The sequence below is a fragment of the Oncorhynchus gorbuscha genome, linkage group LG05 (assembly GCF_021184085.1).
Source record: "Oncorhynchus gorbuscha isolate QuinsamMale2020 ecotype Even-year linkage group LG05, OgorEven_v1.0, whole genome shotgun sequence".
Classification (NCBI taxonomy): domain Eukaryota; kingdom Metazoa; phylum Chordata; class Actinopteri; order Salmoniformes; family Salmonidae; genus Oncorhynchus; species Oncorhynchus gorbuscha.
In genome coordinates, this window is record NC_060177.1 from 10,969,834 (window position 1) to 10,995,079 (window position 25,246).

Genomic DNA, 25,246 nt, shown 5'->3' on the forward strand with positions numbered 1-25,246 from the left:
GAATATAGTACAGTAGAATATAGTACAGTAGAATATAGTACAGTAGAATATAGTACAGAAGAATATAGTACAGTAGAATATAGTACAGTAGAATATAGTACAGTAGAATATAGTAGAATATAGTACAGTAGAATATAGTACAGTAGAATATAGTACAGAAGAATATAGTACAGTAGAATATAGTACAGTAGAATATAGTACAGTAGAATATAGGACAGTAGAATATAGTACAGAAGAATATAGTACAGTAGAATATAGGACATTAGAATATAGTACAGTAGAATATAGTACAGAAGAATGTAGTACAGAAGAATATAGTACAGTAGAATATAGTACAGTAGAATATAGTACAGTAGAATATAGTACAGTAGAATATAGTACAGAAGAATATAGTACAGTAGAATATAGTACAGAATAATATAGTACAGTAGAATATAGTACAGTAGAATATAGTACAGATGAATATAGTACAGTAGAATATAGTACAGTAGAATATAGTACAGAAGAATATAGTACAGTAGAATATAGTACAGAAGAATATAGTACAGTAGAATATAGTACAGTAGAATATAGTACAGAATAATATAGTACAGTAGAATATAGTACAGAAGAATATAGTACAGTAGAATATAGTACAGAAGAATATAGTACAGTAGAATATAGTACAGTAGAATATAGTACAGTAGAATATAGTACAGTAGAATATAGTACATTAGAATATAGTACAGTAGAATATAGTACAGAAGAATATAGTACAGTAGAATATAGTACAGTAGAATATAGTACAGAAGAATATAGTACAGTAGAATATAGTACAGTAGAATATAGTACAGTAGAATATAGTACAGAAGAATATAGTACAGAAGAATATAGTACAGTAGAATATAGTACAGTAGAATATAGTACAGAAGAATATAGTACAGTAGAATATAGTACAGTAGAATATAGTACAGTAGAATATAGTACAGTAGAATATAGTACAGTAGAAAATAGTACAGAAGAATATAGTACAGTAGAATATAGTACAGTAGAATATAGTACAGTAGAATATAGTACAGAAGAATATAGTACAGAAGAATATAGTACAGTAGAATATAGTACAGTAGAAAATGTGTCCAATATAGTATGACCTCGTACAGCAGTCAAATATGAGATTAGTCAAGAAGGGTTTGTGTGTGTATATATGTGTGTATATGTGTATTTGTGTTCACACGTGTGTGTGTGTGTGTGTGTGTGTGTGTGTGTGTGTGTGTGTGTGTGTGTGTGTGTGTGTGTGTGTGTGTGTGTGTGTGTGTGTGTGTGTGTGTGTGTGTGTGTGTGTGTGTGTGTATTTGTGTTTACACGTGTGTGTGTGTGTGTGTCACTGGGGCATATCACTTTCTACTCAAACTCTGAGGTTTAGTTTTCCAATGGAGAGATAAACCAAGGGATAACATCTGATATCTACTGTAGAAACACCTTGTGACAGTCACGTTAACACCCCCCTCCCCCTCCAACCAGGTGATAACATCTGGTATCTACTGTAGAAACACCTTGTGACAGTCACGTTAACACCCCACCTCCCCTCCAACCAGGTGATAACATCTGGTATCTACTGTAGAAACACCTTGTGACAGTCACGTTAACACCCCCTCCCCTCCAACCAGGTGATAACATCTGATATCTACTGTAGAAACACCTTGTGACAGTCACGTTAACACCCCCCTCCCCCTCCAACCAGGTGATAACATCTGGTATCTACTGTAGAAACACCTTGTGACAGTCACGTTAACACCCCCCTCCCCCTCCAACCAGGTGATAACATCTGGTATCTACTGTAGAAACACCTTGTGACAGTCACGTTAACACCCCCTCCCCTCCAACCAGGGGATAACATCTGATATCTACTGTAGAAACACCTTGTGACAGTCACGTTAACACCCCCTCCCCTCCAACCAGGTGATAACATCTGATATCTACTGTAGAAACACCTTCCAACCAGGTGACATCTGTCTACGTTAAAACACCCCCTCCCCCCTCCAACCAGGTGATAACATCTGATATCTACTGTAGAAACACCTTGTGACAGTCACGTTAACACCCCCTCCCCTCCAACCAGGTGATAACATCTGATATCTACTGTAGAAACACCTTGTGACAGTCACGTTAACACCCCCCCTCCAACCAGGTGATAACATCTGATATCTACTGTAGAAACACCTTGTGACAGTCACGTTAACACCCCCCTCCCCCTCCAACCAGGGGATAACATCTGATATCTACTGTAGAAACACCTTGTGACAGTCACGTTAACACCCCCCAACCAGGTCCTGATATCTACTGTAGAAACACCTCCAACCAGGTGATAACATCTGATATCTACTGTAGAAACACCTTGTGACAGTCACGTTAACACCCCCCTCCAACCAGGTGATAACATCTGATATCTACTGTAGAAACACCTTGTGACAGTCACGTTAACACCCCCCTCCAACCAGGTGATAACATCTGGTATCTACTGTAGAAACACCTTGTGACAGTCACGTTAACACCCCCCTCCCCCTCCAACCAGGGGATAACATCTGATATCTACTGTAGAAACACCTTGTGACAGTCACGTTAACACCCCCCCCCCTCCAACCAGGGATAACATCTGATATCTACTGTAGAAACACCTTGTGACAGTCACGTTAACACCCCCTCCAACCAGGTGATAACATCTGATATCTACTGTAGAAACACCTTGTGACAGTCACGTTAACACCCCCTCCCCAGGTGATAACATCCAACCAGGGGATAACATCTGATATCTACTGTAGAAACACCTTGTGACAGTCACGTTAACACCCCCCAGGGGATAACCCTACTCCAACCAGGGGATAACATCTGATATCTACTGTAGAAACACCTTGTGACAGTCACGTTAACACCCCCCTCCCTCTCCAACCAGGGGATAAAATCTGATATCTACTGTAGAAACACCTTGTGACAGTCACGTTAACACCCCCCTCCAACCAGGGGATAACATCTGATATCTACTGTAGAAACACCTTGTGACAGTCACGTTAACACCCCTCTCCAACCAGGGGATAACATCTGATATCTACTGTAGAAACACCTTGTGACAGTCACGTTAACACCCCCTTCCCCCTCCAACCAGGGGATAACATCTGGTATCTACTGTAGAAACACCTTGTGACAGTCACGTTAACACCCCCTTCCCCCTCCAACCAGGGGATAACATCTGATATCTACTGTAGAAACACCTTGTGACAGTCACGTTAACACCCCCCTCCAACCAGGTGATAACATCTGATATCTACTGTAGAAACGCCTTGTGACAGTCACGTTAACACCCCCTCCCCTCCAACCAGGGGATAACATCTGATATCTACTGTAGAAACACCTTGTGACAGTCACGTTAACACCCCCTCCCCTCCAACCAGGTGATAACATCTGATATCTACTGTAGAAACACCTTGTGACAGTCACGTTAACACCCCCTCCAACCAGGTGATAACATCTGATATCTACTGTAGAAACACCTTGTGACAGTCACGTTAACACCCCCTCCCCTCCAACCAGGGGATAACATCTGATATCTACTGTAGAAACACCTTGTGACAGTCACGTTAACACCCCCTCCCCTCCAACCAGGGGATAACATCTGATATCTACTGTAGAAACACCTTGTGACAGTCACGTTAACACCCCCTCCAACCAGGTGATAACATCTGATATCTACTGTAGAAACACCTTGTGACAGTCACGTTAACACCCCCTCCAACCAGGTGATAACATCTGATATCTACTGTAGAAACACCTTGTGACAGTCATGTTATCACCCCCTTCCCCCTCCAACCAGGGGATAACATCTGATATCTACTGTAGAAACACCTTGTGACAGTCACGTTAACACCCCCTTCCCCCTCCAACCAGGGGATAACATCTGATATCTACTGTAGAAACACCTTGTTATTGGGATGACTCAGGTACCGGAGGCAGCTCTGCAGAGTGGTCACTAAGCCACAAAGTCATAAAATCCGATTTGAACCATAACCATAACCACACCGCTAACTCTAATGCCTAAACCAACCTTAAATGAAGACCAAAAAGCACATTTTTGTTTTAATACATTTTTACGATGTAGCCAATTTTAACTTTGCATCTATTGGAAGTTGCTCAGTTCTTCCTCCAGAGCAATATTGATGTCAGTGAAAGTCAACCTGTAGTAGTGACAGGGGTTAAAAAGAGCAGTATTATCGCTAACAGAACACTCCCATCGACTTGGATCCTTATGTATCAAGCCTTTCAGTAGGAGTTGGAGTGATGATCTAAGATCAGGTCCATTCAGGTCCCTTCTCGCCTTCTCGCCATGTAATATTATTCATTCATTCATTCTGATCTACAAGGCAAAACTGATCCTAAATCTGCTCTCCTACTATGAAACTCTTGATACATACAACACAGTGTGTGTGTTTGTGTGGTGCACACATATAAACCATGCTGTGAACCAATACAGCAGTATATACAGTGCATTCGGAAAGTATACAGACCCCTTCACGTATTTTGTTACGTTACAGCCTTATTCTAAAATGTTTTTTTTTTAAACCTCATCAATCTACACACAATACATAATAATGACAAAGCAAAAGCAGGTTTTTAGACATTTTTTCTAATTTATAACAAATATATCACAAATATCACATTTACATAATTATTCAGAACCTTTACTCAGTACTTTGTTGAAGCCCCTTTGGTAGCAAATACAATTACCATTCTTCTTGGGTATGACGCTACAAGCTTTGGCACCTTTCGTATTTGGGGAGTTTCTCCCATTCTTCTCTGTAGATCCTCTCAAGCTCTGTCAGGTTGGATGTCCCTCCAGAGATTTTTGATTGAGTTCAAGTCCGAGCTCTGGCTGGGCCACTCAAGGACATTCAGAGACTTGTCCCGAAGCCACTCCTGCGTTGTCTTGGCTATGTTCTTAAGGTCGTTGTCCTGTTGGAAGGTGAACCTTCATCCCAGTCTGAGGTCCTGAGCGCTCTGGAGCAGGTTTTCATCAAGGATCTGTCTGTACGTTGCTCTGTTCATCTTGCCCTCAATCCTGACTAGTCTCCCAGTTTCTGCTGCTGAAAAACTGTGGGGATGGTATCAGGTTTAATCCAGATGTGACACTTGGCATTCAGGCCAGGGCAGAGAGGGAGAGGGAGAAAGAGAGGGAGAGGGAGATGAAGAGAGAGAGAAAGAGAGAGCGAGAGAGAAAGATCGAGAGAAAGAGAAAGAGAGAGCGAGAGAGAGAGAAAGAAGAGAGAGAGCGACAGAGTGAGAGAAAGAGAAAGAGAGAGAGAGAGAGAAAAGGAGAGAGAGAGAGAGAGAGAGAGAGAGAGAGAGAGAGAGAGAGAGAGAGAGGTAGACTGTCAGACCTCATTGTCAGATTCATCACTGCGCCTCCTCATCATCCTCTTTTGTCTAAAAATCTGTTTTCACTTTGTTATTATGGGGTAATGTGCGTAGATTGATGTGCGTATATTTTTATTTAAACATTTTAGAACAAGGCTGTAACATAACACAATGTGGAAAACGGAATGGGTCTGAAGACTTTACGAATGCACTGTATGTTTTAGTGTGCTGCAGTGAAGTAGTAGTGAGCACATCCACATGACTCCTAAAATGTCACAGCGTTTAATGTCATGTACAGCTAAAAATACACACACACACACACACACACACACACACACACACACACACACACACACACACACACACACACACACACACACACACACACACACACACACACACACACACACACACACACACACACACACACACACACACACACACACACACACACACACACACAATCCAGCCTGATAAGCGTACGATAGACCTCTTTCATTTCAGTTGAACCTGTGCCAAATGTGTTCCCCTGCTAAAGTGCTGCCTTTTCAGACACTTGCCCTTTTCATAGTTTTTCTCCAAGCCTGTGGCTGAGAGGGGCGAGTCTTCTGTTCTAACGAGGCGAGAGGTTTATAGACAAGTGGAGTGCTAATGCTATTTTCCGCTGTTTGAGAAATCTATTTTTCCCTCTGGCAGCACGAGAACTACATCCCAAATGGTACCCTATTCCCTACATAGTGCACTGCTATTTATCAAAGCTCTATGGGCCCTGGTCTAAAGTAATGCACTACATAGGGAATAGGGTGCCATTTGGGATGTAGTACTGGGACACTCCTTTTAACAATTAAGCACCGCTGGACTCTCACCAAAGTAATTATATATGGAAAGAGAATCGGTAAGTCTCCGATTTTATTATGGTAATGAAAAGTCCATTCCACTTTTTCTGAGTTTGTACAATTGTCTGAAATGACAAATGAGTGAACAGTGAAACATGAATGTACTCTGTTATGAGCTTTGGTTTAGACTAATCTTTCATCGACTCGCCGATACATCGGAGTTCTTCTGACACTGGTGCTTTGGCTTAAAGCATATTCCAGACACAACGACTGATACACACTATTCACAATCAGAAATAAAGGATCACAATAAACTAACGTGCCATGTCATGTGTGTGTGTGTGTGTGTGTGTGTGTCTCACTGGGGAATATTACATTCCACTCAGACTCATAGTGTTGCTCTGAGGTTTAGTTCTCCAGTGCTCAGTAGAGATACACCAAAATCTCAAAGGAAACAAAATCAATGTCTGAATCAGAGTGGAAACGCTCTCTGAATATTTAGACATTTTACTTTGGTTGGGAATGCTGATGCAGAGTGAGCTGTGAGGAATGAAGCAGCACTGCCAGTTCCTCATTAAGGGCTTTAACAGTAGATTAATAAAGAGGAGAGAGAATGACTCTATCCCGAGTCCAGAGCCCAGACACACACACACACACAGCTCACAAAAACACATACACTCTTGCAAGCAAGTTCACACGTACATACGCACGCGTTCCCACACACATATACACCTTCACACACACCTACACAAACAGGCCAAGAGTCCTTAGCCCCGGGTGCCATGGATCATCATCCAGCAAAATAAGGGCCTGTAGCGTCCAAACTACTAGAGAGGAAGAGGAAGCTGATGGGGAGAGAGATGGAGGGGGTAGAGAGAGAGAGTATAAAGAGAGAGAGTATAAAGAGAAGGGAGTATAAAGAGAGAGAGTATAAAGAGAGAGAGTATAAAGAGAGAGAGAGAGTATAAAGAGAGAGAGTATAAAGAGAGAGAGTATAAAGAGAGAGAGTATAAAGAGAGAGAGAGTATAAAGAGAGAGAGAGTATAAAGAGAGAGAGAGTATAAAGAGAGAGAGTATAAAGAGAGAGAGTATAAAGAGAGAGAGAGAGAGAGTATAAAGAGAGAGAGAGTATAAAGAGAGAGAGAGTATAAAGAGAGAGAGAGAGTATAAAGAGAGAGAGAGAGTATAAAGAGAGAGAGAGAGTATAGAGAGAGAGAGAGTATAAAGAGAGAGAGAGAGTATAAAGAGAGAGAGAGAGTATAAAGAGAAGGGAGTATAAAGAGAGAGAGAGTATAAAGAGAGAGAGAGAGAGAGTATAAAGAGAGAGAGAGTTTAAAGAGAGAGAGTATAAAGAGAAGGGAGTATAAAGAGAGAGAGAGTATAAAGAGAGAGAGTATAAAGAGAGAGAGAGTATAAAGAGAGAGAGAGTATAAAGAGAGAGAGTATAAAGAGAGAGAGAGAGAGAGTATAAAGAGAGAGAGTATAAAGAGAAGGGGTTATAAAGAGAGAGAGAGAGTATAAAGAGAGAGAGAGTATAAAGAGAGAGAGAGTATAAAGAGAGAGAGAGTATAAAGAGAGAGAAAGTATAAAGAGAGAGAGAGTATAAAGAGAAGGGAGTATAAAGAGAGAGAGAGTATAAAGAGAGAGAGAGAGTATAAAGAGAGAGAGAAAGTATAAAGAGAGAGAGAGAGTATAAAGAGAGAGAGAGTATAAAGAGAGAGAGAGAGTATAAAGAGAGAGAGAGTATAAAGAGAGAGAGTATAAAGAGAGAGTATAAAGAGAGAGAGAGAGAGAGTATAAAGAGAGAGAGAGTATAAAGAGAGAGAGTATAAAGAGAGAGAGAGTATAAAGAGAGAGAGTATAAAGAGAAGGGAGTATAAAGAGAGAGAGAGTATAAAGAGAGAAAGAGTATAAAGAGAGAGAGAGTATAAAGAGAAGGGAGTATAAAGAGAGAGAGAGTATAAAGAGAGAGAGAGTATAAAGAGAGAGAGAGTATAAAGAGAGAGAGAGTATAAAGAGAAGGGAGTATAAAGAGAGAGAGAGTATAAAGAGAGAGAGAGTATAAAGAGAGAGAGAGTATAAAGAGAAGGGAGTATAAAGAGAGAGAGTATAAAGAGAGAGAGAGTATAAAGAGAGAAAGGATAAAGAGAGAAAGGATAAAGAGAGAAAGGATAAAGAGAGAGAGTATAAAGAGTAGGGAGTATAAAGAGAGAGAGAATCTAAAGAGAGAGAGAGTATAAAGAGAGAGAGAGAGTATAAAGAGAGAGTATAAAGAGAGAGAGAGTATAAAGAGAGAGTATAAAGAGAGAGAGAGTATAAAGAGAGAGTATAAAGAGAGAGAGTATAAAGAGAGAAAGGATAAAGAGAGAGAGAGTATAAAGAGAGAGTATAAAGAGAGAAAGGATAAAGAGAGAAAGGATAAAGAGAGAAAGGATAAAGAGAGAGAGTATAAAGAGTAGGGAGTATAAAGAGAGAGAGAGTATAAAGAGAGAGAGTATAAAGAGAGAGAGAGTATAAAGAGAGAGAGTATAAAGAGAGAGAGTATAAAGAGAGAGAGAGTATAAAGATAGAGAGAGTATAAAGAGAGAGTATAAAGAGAGAGAGTATAAAAAGAGAGAGAGAGTATAAAGAGTAGAGAGAGTATAAAAAGAGAGAGAGTATAAAGAGAGAGAGAGTATAAAAAGAGAGAGTATAACGAGAGAGAGAGTATAAAAAGAGAGAGTATAACGAGAGAGAGAGTATTAAGAGAGAGTATAAAGAGAGAGAGAGTATAAAGAGAGAGTATAAAGAGAGAGAGTATAAAGAGAGAAAGGATAAAGAGAGAGAGAGTATAAAGAGAGAGTATAAAGAGAGAAAGGATAAAGAGAGAAAGGATAAAGAGAGAAAGGATAAAGAGAGAGAGTATAAAGAGAGAGAGAGTATAAAGAGAGAGAGTATAAAGAGAGAGAGAGTATAAAGAGAGAGAGTATAAAGAGAGAGAGAGTATAAAGAGAGAGAGAGAGTATAAAGAGAGAGAGAGTATAAAGATAGAGAGAGTATAAAGAGAGAGTATAAAGAGAGAGAGTATAAAAAGAGAGAGAGAGTATAAAGAGAGAGAGAGAGTATAAAGAGAGAGAGAGTATAAAGATAGAGAGAGTATAAAGAGAGAGTATAAAGAGAGAGAGTATAAAAAGAGAGAGAGAGTATAAAGAGTAGAGAGAGTATAAAAAGAGAGAGAGAGTATAAAGAGAGAGAGAGTATAAAGAGAGAGAGAGTATAAAGAGAGAGAGAGTATAAAGAGAGAGAGAGTATAAAGAGAGAGAGAGTATAAAGAGAGAGAGAGTATAAAGAGAGAGAGAGTATAAAGAGAGAGAGAGTATAAAGAGAGAGAGAGTATAAAGAGAGAGAGAGAGTATAAAGAGAGAGAGAGTATAAAGAGAGAGAGAGTATAAAGAGAGAGAGAGTATAAAGAGTAGAGAGAGTATAAAAAGAGAGAGAGAGTATAAAGAGAGAGAGAGTATAAAGAGAGAGAGAGTATAAAGAGAGAGAGAGTATAAAGAGAGAGAGAGTATAAAGAGAGAGAGAGTATAAAGAGAGAGGGAGTATAAAGAGAGAGAGTATAAAGAGAGAGAGTATAAAGAGAGAGAGAGTATAAAGAGAGAGAGAGTATAAAGAGAGAGAGAGTATAAAGAGAGAGAGTATAAAGAGAGAGAGTATAAAGAGAGAGAGAGTATAAAGAGAGAGAGAGTATAAAGAGAGAAAGGATAAAGAGAGAAAGGATAAAGAGAGAAAGGATAAAGAGAGAGAGTATAAAGAGTAGGGAGTATAAAGAGAGAGAGAATCTAAAGAGAGAGAGAGTATAAAGAGAGAGAGAGTATAAAGAGAGAGTATAAAGAGAGAGAGAGTATAAAAAGAGAGAGAGTATAAAGAGAGAGAGAGTATAAAGAGAGAGTATAAAGAGAGAGAGAGTATAAAGAGAGAAAGGATAAAGAGAGAGAGAGTATAAAGAGAGAAAGGATAAAGAGAGAGAGAGTATAAAGAGAGAGTATAAAGAGAGAAAGGATAAAGAGAGAAAGGATAAAGAGAGAGTATAAAGAGAGAGAGTATAAAAAGAGAGAGAGAGTATAAAGAGTAGAGAGAGTATAAAAAGAGAGAGAGAGTATAAAGAGAGAGAGAGTATAAAAAGAGAGAGTATAACGAGAGAGAGAGTATAAAAAGAGAGAGTATAACGAGAGAGAGAGTATAAAGAGAGAGTATAAAGAGAGAGAGAGTATAAAGAGAGAAAGGATAAAGAGAGAGAGAGTATAAAGAGAGAGTATAAAGAGAGAAAGGATAAAGAGAGAAAGGATAAAGAGAGAAAGGATAAAGAGAGAGAGTATAAAGAGTAGGGAGTATAAAGAGAGAGAGAGTATAAAGAGAGAGAGTATAAAGAGAGAGAGAGTATAAAGAGAGAGAGTATAAAGAGAGAGAGAGTATAAAGAGAGAGAGTATAAAGAGAGAGAGAGTATAAAGATAGAGAGAGTATAAAGAGAGAGTATAAAGAGAGAGAGTATAAAAAGAGAGAGAGAGTATAAAGAGTAGAGAGAGTATAAAAAGAGAGAGAGAGTATAAAGAGAGAGAGAGTATAAAAAGAGAGAGTATAACGAGAGAGAGAGTATAAAAAGAGAGAGTATAACGAGAGAGAGAGTATAAAGAGTAGAGAGTATGAAGAGAGAGAGAGTATAAAGAGAGAGTATAAAGAGAGTATAAAGAGAGAGAGAGTATAAAGAGAGAGTATAACGAGAGAGAGAGAGAGTATAAAGAGTAGAGAGTATGAAGAGAGAGTATAAAGACAGAGTATAAAGAGAGTATAAAGAGAGAGAGAGTATAAAGAGAGTATAAAGAGAGAGAGAGTATAAAGAGAGAGTATAACGAGAGAGAGAGTATAAAGGGAAAGAAAGGGAGAAACAGTAGAGCCTCCCCAACAATCTGATGACTGTCAGGGTGCTCTGCTCCCCTCTGCCAGCTTCTCAATGGGACCTGGAGGTAGCCTACATGTCACTGTGACCCACCGTGAATTATTGGCGAGACGCTCTTTATTAGAGAGAACATAACGCGCTTGGATTGAGTTACCCTGAGATTTGGTCAAACAGCCTCTTAAAAGGAACAAGCACGATGCTGTGAAAACGTCTAACTCTGCCCGTCGAAACAAAAGTCCCAGTACTTCTTTGTCGGGAACTCGGACTCCAACTGTTTGAGCTCTTTGTTCCGAGCGAGGGGGAATTCTTGGAAGAGGAGAAGTGACTTAAGTGCGACTGGCAGACCCAGGCAGAGCGAATGCTGACGACTGGCGCTGTCCAACAACAATATAAATGTCTCTTTCCACTGCATAAGGCTCAGCTTCGTCCATATTAGTGGGCAGCTACAAATACAGCCTTGTGCTGGTAGTAGCTAGTAGAGGACAGAAGGTTTCTAGACAGTATAGACATACTGATACTGTGGCTCATGGTAATAATAATATTATATATGGACAGTTATGGCTGGGGTTTGACACGATCAAACACAACTAGAGTTAGGACCTAGTAATGGTCTAATGGGGTCAGCCAGGACCTAGTAATGGTCTAATGGGGTCAGCCAGGACCTAGTAATGGTCTAATGGGGTCAGCCAGGACCTAGTAATGGTCTAATGGGGTCAGCCGGGGCCTAGTAATGGTCTAATGGGGTCAGCCGGGACCTAGTAATGGTCTAATGGGGTCAGCCGGGACCTAGTAATGGTCTAATGGGGTCAGCCGGGGCCTAGTAATGGTCTAATGGGGTCAGCCGGGGCCTAGTAATGGTCTAATGGGGTCAGCCAGGGCCTAGTAATGGTCTAATGGGGTCAGCCGGGACCTAGTAATGGTCTAATGGGGTCAGCCAGGACCTAGTAATGGTCTAATGGGGTCAGCCAGGGCCTAGTAATGGTCTAATGAGGTCAGCCAGGGCCTAGTAATGGTCTAATGGGTCAGCCAGGACCTAGTAATGGTCTAATGGGTCAGCCGGGGCCTAGTAATGGTCTAATGGGGTCAGCCAGGACCTAGTAATGGTCTAATGGGGTCAGCCAGGGCCTAGTAATGGTCTAATGGGGTCAGCCGGGACCTAGTAATGGTCTAATGAGGTCAGCCAGGGCCTAGTAATGGTCTAATGGGGTCAGCCGGGGCCTAGTAATGGTCTAATGGGGTCAGCCGGGACCTAGTAATGGTCTAATGGGGTCAGCCAGGACCTAGTAATGGTCTAATGGGGTCAGCCAAGGGCCTAGTAATGGTCTAATGAGGTCAGCCAGGGCCTAGTAATGGTCTAATGGGGTCAGCCAGGACCTAGTAATGGTCTAATGGGGTCAGTCGGGACCTAGTAATGGTCTAATGGGTCAGCCGGGACCTAGTAATGGTCTAATGGGGTCAGCCGGGACCTAGTAATGGTCTAATGGGGTCAGCCAGGACCTAGTAATGGTCTAATGGGGTCAGCCGGGACCTAGTAATGGTCTAATGGGGTAAGCCAGGACCTAGTAATGGTCTAATGGGGTCAGCCAGGGCCTAGTAATGGTCTAATGGGGTCAGCCGGGGCCTAGTAATGGTCTAATGGGGTCAGCCGGGACCTAGTAATGGTCTAATGGGGTCAGCCAGGACCTAGTAATGGTCTAATGGGGTCAGCCGGGACCTAGTAATGGTCTAATGGGGTCAGCCGGGACCTAGTAATGGTCTAATGGGGTCAGCCAGGGCCTAGTAATGGTCTAATGGGGTCAGCCGGGGCCTAGTAATGGTCTAATGAGGTCAGCCAGGGCCTAGTAATGGTCTAATGGGGTCAGCCGGGACCTAGTAATGGTCTAATGGGGTCAGCCGGGACCTAGTAATGGTCTAATGGGGTCAGCCAGGACCTAGTAATGGTCTAATGGGGTCAGCCGGGACCTAGTAATGGTCTAATGGGGTCAGCCGGGACCTAGTAATGGTCTAATGGGGTCAGCCGGGACCTAGTAATGATCTAATGGGGTCAGCCAGGACCTAGTAATGGTCTAATGGGGTCAGCCGGGGCCTAGTAATGGTCTAATGGGGTCAGCCGGGACCTAGTAATGGTCTAATGGGGTCAGCCAGGACCTAGTAATGGTCTAATGGGGTCAGCCAGGACCTAGTAATGGTCTAATGGGGTCAGCCAGGACCTAGTAATGATCTAATGGGGTCAGCCAGGACCTAGTAATGGTCTAATGGGGTCAGCCGGGACCTAGTAATGGTCTACTATTTTTGGTCAGGTCACATTGTCAGGAAAACATCAAACCCTGATAATATGTCTTGGACATCCATATTAAAATAGATGGAAAACTACTAACCCTGATAATATGTCTTGGACATCCATATTAAAATAGATGGAAAACTACTAACCCTGATAATATGTCTTGGACATCCATATTAAAATACATAGAAAACTACTAACCCTGATAATATGTCTTGGACATCCATATTAAAATAGATGGAAAACTACTAACCCTGATAATATGTCTTGGACATCCATATTAAAATAGATGGAAAACTACTAACCCTGATAATATGTCTTGGACATCCATATTAAAATACATAGAAAACTACTAACCCTGATAATATGTCTTGGACATCCATATTAAAATAGATAGAAAACTACTAACCCTGATAATATGTCTTGGACATCCATATTAAAATAGATAGAAAACTACTAACCCTGATAATATGTCTTGGACATCCATATTAAAATACATAGAAAACTACTAACCCTGATAATATGTCTTGGACATCCATATTAAAATAGATAGAAACTACTAACCCTGATAATATGTCTTGGACATCCATATTAAAATAGATAGAAAACTACTAACCCTAATAACATGTCTTGGGTATCTAAAATTGATAGACATTTTATTTAGAGGTAAACTGTAAATACTATGCCGAAGTTCAACAGAATGCAGTGTTTTCCCTCCTAAATATGCTGAATAATCCCAGGCATCGACAGCTGTACTGTACAGTACAAACCCAATGTCACTGTTAGAATCAAAAAGAAAGGAAGATCAGGGCACTCTTCATATAATTCATTAAAATGCCTTTATTTCTATGGCATGTTCAATGGGAACACAGTTTAAAAACTGACGCGTTTTGGCTGCACTATCGCTGCGAATTCAACTAAATGTACAGTACACACCCAACTTATTTTTGTATTTTTATTTCACCTTTATTTAACCAGGTAGGCTAGTTGAGAACAAGTTCTCATTTACAACTGTGACCTGGCCAAGATAAAGCAAAGCAGTGCGACAAAAACAACAACACAGAGTTACACATGGAATAAACAAACATACAGTCAATAACACAATAGAAAAAGCTATATACAGTGTGTGCAAATGAGGTAGGATAAGGGAGGTAAGGCAATAAATAGGCCATGGTGGCGGCAGAGAACTGGAAGTAAAGGTGGCCAAAGGAGGAATTGGCTTTGGGGGTGACCAGTGAGATATACCTGCTGGAGCGCGTGCTATGGGTGGGTGCTGCTATGTTGACCAGTGAGCTGAGGTAAGGCGGGGCTTGACCTAGTAAAGACTTACAGATGACCTGGAGCCAGTGGGTTTGGCGACGAATATGAAGCGAGGGCCAGCCAACGAGAGCATACAGGTTGTAGTGGTGGGTGGTATATGGGGCTTTGGTGACAAAACGGATGGCACTGTGATAGACTGCATCCAATTTGCTGCGTAGAGTGTTGGAGGCTATTTTGTAAAGGACCTCGCCGAAGTCGAGGATTGGTAGGATAGTCAGTTTTACGAGGATATGTTTGACAGCATGAGTGAAGGATGCTTTGTTGTGAAATAGGAAGCTGATTCTAGATTTAATTTTGGATTGGAGACGCTTAATGTGATTCTGGAAGGAGAGTTTACAGTCTAGCCGGACACCTAGGTATTTGTAGTTGTCCACGTATTCTAAGTCAGAACCGTCCAGAGTAGTGATGCTGGACGGGCGGGCAGGTGCAGACAGTGATCGGTGGAAGAGCATGCATTTAGATCTACTTGCATTTAAGAGCAGTTGGAGGCCACGGAAGGAGAGTTGTATGGCATTGAAGCTCGTCTGGAGGTGTGTTAACACAGTGTCCAAAGAAGGGCCAGAAGTATACAGAATGGTGTCATCTGTGTAGAGGTGGATCAGAGAATCACCAGCAGCAAGAGCGACATCATTTATGTATACAGAGAAGAGAGTCAGCCCGAGAATTGAACCCTGTGGCACCCCCATAGAGACTGCCAGAGGTTCGGACAACAGGCCCTCCGATTTGACACACTGAACTCTGTCTGAGAAGTAGTTGGTGAACCAGGTGAGGCAGTCATTTGAGAAACCAACCCAATGTCACTGTTAGTTCAACTAAATGTACAGTACATACCCAATGTCACTGTTAGTTCAACTAAATGTACAGTACATACCCAATGTCACTGTTAGTTCAACTAAATGTACAGTACAAACCCAATGTCACTGTTAGTTCAACTAAATGTACAGTACATACCCAATGTCACTGTTAGTTCAACTAAATGTACAGTACATACCCAATGTCACTGTTAGTTCAACTAAATGTACAGTACATACCCAATGTCACTGTTAGTTCAACTAAATGTGCAGTACATACCCAATGTCACTGTTAGTTCAACTAAATGTACAGTACATACCCAATGTCACTGTTAGTTCAACTAAATGTACAGTACAAACCCAATGTCACTGTTAGTTCAACTACTTTGAGCTCATACAATCACAATACTACAGTACTTTCTGGAGTTTTCCAATTTGCTCCCAAAGTGAGTGTTTTACAATGTTTTACCTTTATTTAACTAGGCAAGTCAGACAAGAACAAATTCTTATTTTACAATGACGGCCTACCCTGGCCAAACCCTAACCCGGACGATGCTGGGCCAATTTGTCATGTTTTGTCATTAATTATCATGTCTTGTCCCTGTGCTTCCCCTTCTATTCGTTTCCCTCTGCTGGTCTTATTAGGTTCTTTCCCTCTTTCTATCCCTCTCTCTCCCCCTCCCTCTCTCACTCTCTCGCTCTCTCTTCTCTCTATCGTTCCGTTCCTGCTCCCAGCTGTTCCTATTCCCCTAATCAATCATTTAGTCTTCCCACACCTGTTCCCGATCCTTTTCCCTGATTAGAGTCCCTATTTCTCTCCTTGTTTTCCGTACCTGCCCTGTCGGATCCTTGTCTATATTCACCGTGCTGTGTCTATGTTTTGCCCTGTCGTGTCGTGTTTCCCTCAGATGCTGCGTGGTGAGCAGGTGTCTGAGTCTGCTAGGTTCAAGTGCCTTCCCGAGGCAACCCGCAGTTCTTGATCAAGTCTCCAGTCTGTTCTCGTCTTTACGAGTAGTATTATGCCTTTTGTTTTGTTAAGTATCTTACTGGATTAAAAACTCTGTTTTCGCCAAGTCGCTTTTGGGTCCTCATTCACCTGCATAACAGAAGGATCCGACCAAGGAATGGACCCAGCGACTACAGAGGCTCGTAACACTGCCGTCAAGATCCAAGGAGCCATGCTCGGCAGACACGAGCAGGAATTGTCTGCTGCTCGCCATGCCGTGGAGAACCTGGCCGCTCAGGTTTCCGACCTCTCTGGACAGTTCCAGAGTCTTCGTCTCGTGCCACCTGTTACTTCCTGGCCTGCCGAGCCTCCGGAACCTAGGGTTAATAACCCACCTTGCTACTCCGGGCAGCCCACGGAGTGCCGCTCCTTTCTCACCCAGTGTGATATTGTGTTCTCTCTCCAACCCAACACATACTCTAGCGAGAGAGCTCGGGTTGCTTACGTCATTTCACTCCTTACTGGCCGGGCCCGAGAGTGGGGCACAGCTATCTGGGAGGCAAGGGCTGATTGTTCTAACAATTACCAGAACTTTAAAGAGGAGATGATTCGGGTTTTTGACCGTTCAGTTTTTGGTGGGGAGGCTTCTAGGGCCCTGGCTTCCCTATGCCAAGGTGATCGATCCATAACGGATTACTCTATAGAGTTTCGTACTCTTGCTGCCTCTAGTGACTGGAACGAGCCGGCGCTGCTCGCTCGTTTTCTGGAGGGACTCCACACAGTGGTCAAAGATGAGATTCTCTCTCGGGAGGTTCCTTCCAGTGTGGACTCTTTGATTGCTCTCGCCATCCGCATAGAACGACGGGTAGATCTTCGTCACCAAGCTCGTGGAAGAGAGCTCGCGTCAACGATGTTTCCCTGCTCCGCATCGCAACCATCTCCCTCCTCTGGCTCAGAGACTGAGCCCATGCAGCTGGGAGGTATTCGCATCTCGACCAAGGAGAGGGAACGGAGGATCACCAACCGCCTGTGCCTCTATTGCGGATTTGATGGACATTTTGTCAATTCATGTCCAGTAAAAGGCCAGAGCTCATCAGTAAGCGGAGGGCTACTGGTGAGCGCTACTACTCAGGTCTCTTCATCTAGATCCTGTACTACTATGTCGGTCCATCTACGCTGGACCGGTTCGGGTGCTACATGCAGTGCCTTGATTGACTCTGGGGCTGAGGGTTGTTTCATGGACGAAGCATGGGTTCGGAAACATAACATTCCTTTCAGACAGTTAGACAAGCCTACGCCCATGTTTGCCTTAGATGGTAGTCATCTTCCCAGTATCAGATTTGAGACACTACCTTTAACTCTCACAGTATCTGGTAACCACAGTGAGACTATTTCTTTTTTGATTTTTCGTTCACCTTTTACACCTGTTGTTTTGGGTCATCCCTGGCTAGTATGTCATAATCCTTCTATTAATTGGTCTTGTAATTCTATCCTATCCTGGAACGTATCTTGTCATGTGAAGTGCTTAATGTCTGCCATCCCTCCCATTTCTTCTGTCCCCACTTCTCAGGAGGAACCTGGCGATTTGACAGGAGTGCCGGAGGAATATCATGATCTGCGCACGGTCTTCAGTCGGTCCCGAGCCAACTCCCTTCCTCCTCACCGGTCGTATGATTGTAGTATTGATCTCCTTCCGGGGACCACTCCTCCTCGGGGTAGACTATACTCTCTGTCGGCTCCCGAACGTAAGGCTCTCGAGGATTATTTATCTGTGTCTCTTGACGCCGGTACCATAGTGCCTTCTTCCTCTCCGGCCGGGGCGGGGTTCTTTTTGTTAAGAAGAAGGACGGTACTCTGCGCCCCTGCGTGGATTATCGAGGGCTGAATGACATAACGGTTAAGAATCGTTATCCGCTTCCCCTTATGTCATCAGCCTTCGAGATTCTGCAGGGAGCCAGGTGCTTTACTAAGTTGGACCTTCGTAACGCTTACCATCTCGTGCGCATCAGAGAGGGGGACGAGTGGAAAACGGCGTTTAACACTCCGTTAGGGCATTTTGAGTACCGGGTTCTGCCGTTTGGTCTCGCCAATGCGCCAGCTGTTTTTCAGGCATTAGTTAATGATGTTCTGAGAGACATGCTGAACATCTTTGTTTTTGTCTATCTTGACGATATCCTGATTTTTTCACCGTCACTCGAGATTCATGTTCAGCACGTTCGACGTGTTCTACAGCGCCTTTTAGAGAATTGTCTCTACGTAAAGGCTGAGAAGTGCTCTTTTCATGTCTCCTCCGTTACTTTTCTCGGTTCCGTTATTTCCGCTGAAGGCATTCAGATGGATTCCGCTAAGGTCCAAGCTGTCAGTGATTGGCCCGTTCCAAGGTCACGTGTCGAGTTGCAGCGCTTTTTAGGTTTCGCTAATTTCTATCGGCGTTTCATTCGTAATTTCGGTCAAGTTGCTGCCCCTCTCACAGCTCTTACTTCTGTCAAGACGTGTTTTAAGTGGTCCGGTTCCGCCCAGGGAGCTTTTGATCTTCTAAAAGAACGTTTTACGTCCGCTCCTATCCTCGTTACTCCTGACGTCACTAGACAATTCATTGTCGAGGTTGACGCTTCAGAGGTAGGCGTGGGAGCCATTCTTTCCCAGCGCTTCCAGTCTGACGATAAGGTTCATCCTTGCGCTTATTTTTCTCATCGCCTGTCGCCATCTGAGCGCAACTATGATGTGGGTAACCGTGAACTGCTCTCCATCCGCTTAGCCCTAGGCGAATGGCGACAGTGGTTGGAGGGGGCGACCGTTCCTTTTGTCGTTTGGACAGACCATAAGAACCTTGAGTACATCCGTTCTGCCAAACGACTTAATGCCCGTCAAGCTCGTTGGGCGTTGTTTTTGCTCGTTTCGAGTTTGTGATTTCTTACCGTCCGGGTAGCAAAAACACCAAGCCTGATGCCTTATCCCGTCTGTTTAGTTCTTCTGTGGCTTCTACTGATCCCGAGGGGATTCTTCCTTATGGGCGTGTTGTCGGGTTAACAGTCTGGGGAATTGAAAGACAGGTTAAGCAAGCACTCACGCACACTGCGTCGCCGCGCGCTTGTCCTAGTAACCTCCTTTTCGTTCCTGTTTCCACTCGTCTGGCTGTTCTTCAGTGGGCTCACTCTGCCAAGTTAGCTGGTCATCCCGGTGTTCGAGGCACACTTGCGTCTATTCGCCAGCGCTTTTGGTGGCCGACTCAGGAGCGTGACACGCGCCGTTTCGTGGCTGCTTGTTCGGACTGCGCGCAGACTAAGTCGGGTAACTCTCCTCCTGCCGGTCGTCTCAGACCGCTCCCCATTCCTTCTCGACCATGGTCTCACATCGCCCTAGACTTCATTACCGGTCTGCCTTTGTCTGCGGGGAAGACTGTGATTCTTACGGTTGTCGATAGGTTCTCTAAGGCGGCACATTTCATTCCCCTCGCTAAACTTCCTTCCGCTAAGGAGACGGCACAAATCATCATCGAGAATGTGTTCAGAATTCATGGCCTCCCGTTAGACGCCGTTTCAGACAGAGGTCCGCAATTCACGTCACAGTTTTGGAGGGAGTTCTGTCGTTTGATTGGTGCGTCCGTCAGTCTCTCTTCCGGGTTTCATCCCCAGTCTAACGGTCAAGCAGAGAGGGCCAATCAGACGATTGGTCGCATACTACGCAGCCTTTCTTTCAGAAACCCTGCGTCTTGGGCAGAACAGCTCCCCTGGGCAGAATACGCTCACAACTCGCTTCCTTCGTCTGCTACCGGGTTATCTCCGTTTCAGAGTAGTCTGGGTTACCAGCCTCTCCTCTGTTCTCATCCCAGCTTGCCGAGTCCAGCGTTCCCTCCGCTCAAGCGTTTGTCCAACGTTGTGAGCGCACCTGGAGGAGGGTGAGGTCTGCACTTTGCCGTTACAGGGCACAGACTGTGAGAGCCGCCAATAAACGCAGGATTAAGAGTCCAAGGTATTGTTGCGGCCAGAGAGTGTGGCTTTCCACTCGCAACCTTCCTCTTACGACAGCTTCTCGTAAGTTGACTCCGCGGTTCATTGGTCCGTTCCGTGTCTCCCAGGTCGTCAATCCTGTCGCTGTGCGACTGCTTCTTCCGCGACATCTTCGTCGCGTCCATCCTGTCTTCCATGTCTCCTGTGTCAAGCCCTTTCTTCGCACCCCGTTCGTCTTCCCTCCCCCCTCCCGTCCTTGTCGAGAGCGCACCTATTTACAAGGTACGTAAGATCATGGACATGCGTTCTCGGGGACGGGGTCACCAATACTTAGTGGATTGGGAGGGTTACGGTCCTGAGGAGAGGAGTTGGGTTCCGTCTCGGGACGTGCTGGACCGTTCGCTTATTGATGATTTCCTCCGTTGCCGCCAGGGTTCCTCCTCGAGTGCGCCAGGAGGCGCTCGGTGAGTGGGGGGTACTGTCATGTTTTGTCATTAATTATCATGTCTTGTCCCTGTGCTTCCCCTTCTATTCGTTTCCCTCTGCTGGTCTTATTAGGTTCTTTCCCTCTTTCTATCCCTCTCTCTCCCCCTCCCTCTCTCACTCTCTCGCTCTCTCTTCTCTCTATCGTTCCGTTCCTGCTCCCAGCTGTTCCTATTCCCCTAATCAATCATTTAGTCTTCCCACACCTGTTCCCGATCCTTTTCCCTGATTAGAGTCCCTATTTCTCTCCTTGTTTTCCGTACCTGCCCTGTCGGATCCTTGTCTATATTCACCGTGCTGTGTCTATGTTTTGCCCTGTCGTGTCGTGTTTCCCTCAGATGCTGCGTGGTGAGCAGGTGTCTGAGTCTGCTAGGTTCAAGTGCCTTCCCGAGGCAACCCGCAGTTCTTGATCAAGTCTCCAGTCTGTTCTCGTCTTTACGAGTAGTATTATGCCTTTTGTTTTGTTAAGTATCTTACTGGATTAAAAACTCTGTTTTCGCCAAGTCGCTTTTGGGTCCTCATTCACCTGCATAACACAATTGTGCACCGGCCTATGGGACTACCAATCATGGCTGGTTGTGATACAGCCCGGGATCAAACCAGGGTCTGTAGTGACGCCTCTAGCACTGGGATGCAGTGCCATAGACCAGACACTACTGCTTGACCAAACACCCATTGGCCAGTGCTATAGGTATGTGACAGATACTGTAAAAACCCACCAACAATTAAGAGACTGATCTAAATATTTACATGGTCACTTGAAGTTATTTCTAATAGCAAGGCTTTTTGAGGGAGCGAGCCATGTTAATTTCCACTCTCCAGCGCATGCCAAACCATGTTCATTTCCACTCGCCAGCGCAAGTCAAACCATGTTCATTTCCACTCTCCAGCACATGTCAAACCATGTTCATTTCCACTCTCCAGCGCATGCCAAACCATGCTAATTTCCACTCTCCAGCGCATGCCAAACCATGTTCAATTCCACTCTCCAGCGCATGTCAAACCATGTTCATTTCCACTGTCCAGCGCATGCCAAACCATGTTCATTTCCACTGTCCAGCGCATGCCAAACCATGTTCATTTCCACTCTCCAGCGCATGCCAAACCGTGTTCATTTCCACTCTCCAGCGCATGCCAAACCATGTTCATTTCCACTGTCCAGCGCATGCCAAACCATGTTCATTTCCACTGTCCAGTGCATGCCAAACCATGTTCATTTCCACTCTCCAGCGCATGCCAAACCGTGTTCATTTCCACTCTCCAGCGCATGCCAAACCATGTTAATTTCCACTCTCCAGCGCATGCCAAACCATGCTAATTTCCACTCTCCAGCGCATGCCAAACCATGTTCAATTCCACTCTCCAGCGCATGCCAAACCATGTTCATTTCCACTGTCCAGCGCATGCCAAACCATGTTCATTTCCACTCTCCAGCGCATGTCAAACCATGTTCATTTCCACTCGCCAGCGCATGCCAAACCGTGTTCATTTGAGGAATGTGATACAATACCTCAGCTGGAAGGCCAATAAATTGAGTATGCAAATAAATTTGGTGCCAATATCTACTTAATTAACCTTTAAAGACGTGTGGAAATGCTAAGCTGTACGGGAAATAGCCAAGAGCATCTTAACAAAATGTTAGTTTGTCAGATGTTTTTTACACCTCAAAAGTAGTAATGTTGAGATGTCCCATCTATTGTGTAGATCCAGCCATATGCCTCATTCCAAAATGAATCGAAACCTTTTCAATGTTTGATTTCACCAAGATCTAAAATACTCCTGTAGTGTATTCCATGAAGCTGACCACAGTAGCCAACAATTTACCAGGAAAAGGCCGACCTTCAAGTCAACATTTCTCAACTCTTTGAAACATGGAACTCAGTCCTGTTTACAGTAACCAGTGCTTGGCAGACTGGAATGCAATAATTTAATTTAATTCACAAACCACACATTTTTCTAGTAAAAACATAGCTATTTTATATGGTATTTAATGTCCCTAACCACCTCCAAGCAAACCAGAATGCAGTTATCGCGTGAGAAAAATCACAATAGTGACAGACAAAATGCAGTCATGATTTTAATCTCCACACATTACATTTTATGAAAAGCCCACACACAAAAAATGCCTCCATTGTGAAGCTTACACTGGATAGCTCCACCTGTGGACAGTCTAAGCCAGATGGCATAGTAGTATCCCAGCTTTGATAAATAAACTGTGTGAGCCATAACACTTATTAACACCAAGACAGATCATTAACCAAGGCCAGACCTGGGACAGAACATTAACCCAGACCAGACCTGGGACAGAACACTAACCCAGACCAGACCTGGTACAGAACACTAACCCAGACCAGACCTGGTACAGAACACTAACCCAGACCAGACCTGGGACAGAACACTAACCCAGACCAGACCTGGTACAGAACACTAACCCAGACCAGACCTGGTACAGAACACTAACCCAGACCTGACCTGGGACAGAACACTGACCCAGAACAGACATAGGGCAGAACAGTAACCCAGACTAGACCTGAGATAGAACTCCAATTTGTAAGTCGCTCTGGATAAGAGCGTCTGCTAAATGACTTAAATGTAAATGTAAACACTAACCCAGACCAGACCTGGGACAGAACACTAACCCAGACCAGGCATAGGGCAGAACAGTAACCCAGACCAGACCTGGGACAGAACACTAACCCAGACCAGACCTGGGACAGAACACTGACCCAGACCAGACATAGGGCAGAACACTAACCCAGGCTAGACCTGAGACAGAACACTAACCCAGGCTAGACCTGGGACAGAACACTAACCCAGGCCAGACCTGTGACAGAACACTAACCCAGGCTAGACCTGAGACAGAACACTAACCCATGCCAGAACACTAACCCAAAATAGACCTGGGACCGAACACAAACCCAGACCAGACCTGAGACAGAAAACTAACCCAGACCAGACCTGAGACAGGGCTCAGGACTTGAGGGATTGAGGGCCATTGGGGGCGATACTATATTGATGGCCAGAGAAAAGAGGGATAAATAGTGTATTTGAACAAGCATTGTGAACCTTGTTGGTGAGGGATATTTACATGGGCCTGGAAGAAGATGAGAGCTAGGGAGACTAGAGTGTATTTTCACAGCAGTTGTAAACCTGGTTGAGGGAGAGAGATGAAGAGAGATTGTGTTTACCTAGGGCCATAGGCGGACAAGGGAGAGAGACGACAATGTATTTTCAACAGAGAGTGTGTTCACAACCTCTGTGTGTAAAGATATTGATACAGGGTAGAAGGTCAGCTTAGAGAGGGAAGAGTTGATTTTTTCAGGCATTGCCGAGCTTGTTGTGTACCTACGTTCTTCCGGTGAGACGTGAGGCAGCGCCTGGCCCCGGACCAGCCGACAAGTAGAACCGTCGCCGGCACACACACCACAGTCGTCTTCCCTGGCACCGCTGCCCAGCTGTCTGTCACATCCCACCTCCTGCCAACACAAATATGGATGGAGAGGTGAGAAAGAGAGAGGGGGATTTGGTTTAGCATTTCTCTACAACCACAATAACATCTGCTAAACATGTGTATGTGAACAATAACATTTGATTTGGATAGAGAGGGGATGAACGGAGGCGGAGGGAGAGAGAGTGGAGGGCGGTTACAAGAGAGGTATAGGAAGTGAGAGTGAGATGGACACACTGTACCCCCCCCCACACACACACACACACACATGCTTCTCCTTTCAGGAATTCAGTTTATTTTCCCAGCTCAACGCTCCATCCATGCTCTCATCATTAATAAATAAACATTGGAAGGTAGAGGACTGGCCCCATTCTGTCACGTGTTAAACCCAGTTCTATTTCAGCCTGCTGTCTATTCTATTCCTCACAGCCTGCTACGCCATGTTCTCATCGCTACTGGAACTTTGACTTGCCTTTCAGATTCACCTCAGCATGTGACTAAGACCAAGTTTTGACCCCTCTATATAGACAAAACAGTAGTTCCAACCACAGCCCAGAATTAGACACCCAGTTGGAATTGGTTGTGACTCAGAACCAGGTAGACTAATGTACAGTGCCTACTGTATGTTTGAAGGTTGTGTGATGGATTTCAGATAGCAGTGAAATGTGTACCAGCTGTGTGGACGGCCTATGGAAGGCCCAGCTCATATGAAACCCCTCTATGTTTCTTTGCATGACAGAGAGAGACAGAGAGACATAGAGAGAGAGAGAGCCAGAAAGAGAAACAGAGAGACAGAGAGAGAGCCAGAGAGAGAAAGAGAGAAACAAAGACAGAGAAAGAAAGAGAGAGAGAGACGGAGAAAGAGAGAGAGA

The 25,246-nt window shown here is 44.0% G+C and overlaps 1 protein-coding gene across 2 annotated transcripts in view; it reads right to left on the reverse strand.

The window, feature by feature from the left end:
• Positions 1-25,246, reverse strand: part of adamtsl3 (ADAMTS-like 3) — a 204,063-nt gene that overhangs the window by 64,408 nt on the left and 114,409 nt on the right. For both annotated transcript variants that reach the window (XM_046348979.1, XM_046348980.1), the window contains exon 7: positions 24,276-24,402. In XM_046348979.1, the coding sequence (XP_046204935.1) occupies positions 24,276-24,402 (127 nt within the window). The remainder of the gene's footprint in view (positions 1-24,275; positions 24,403-25,246) is intronic.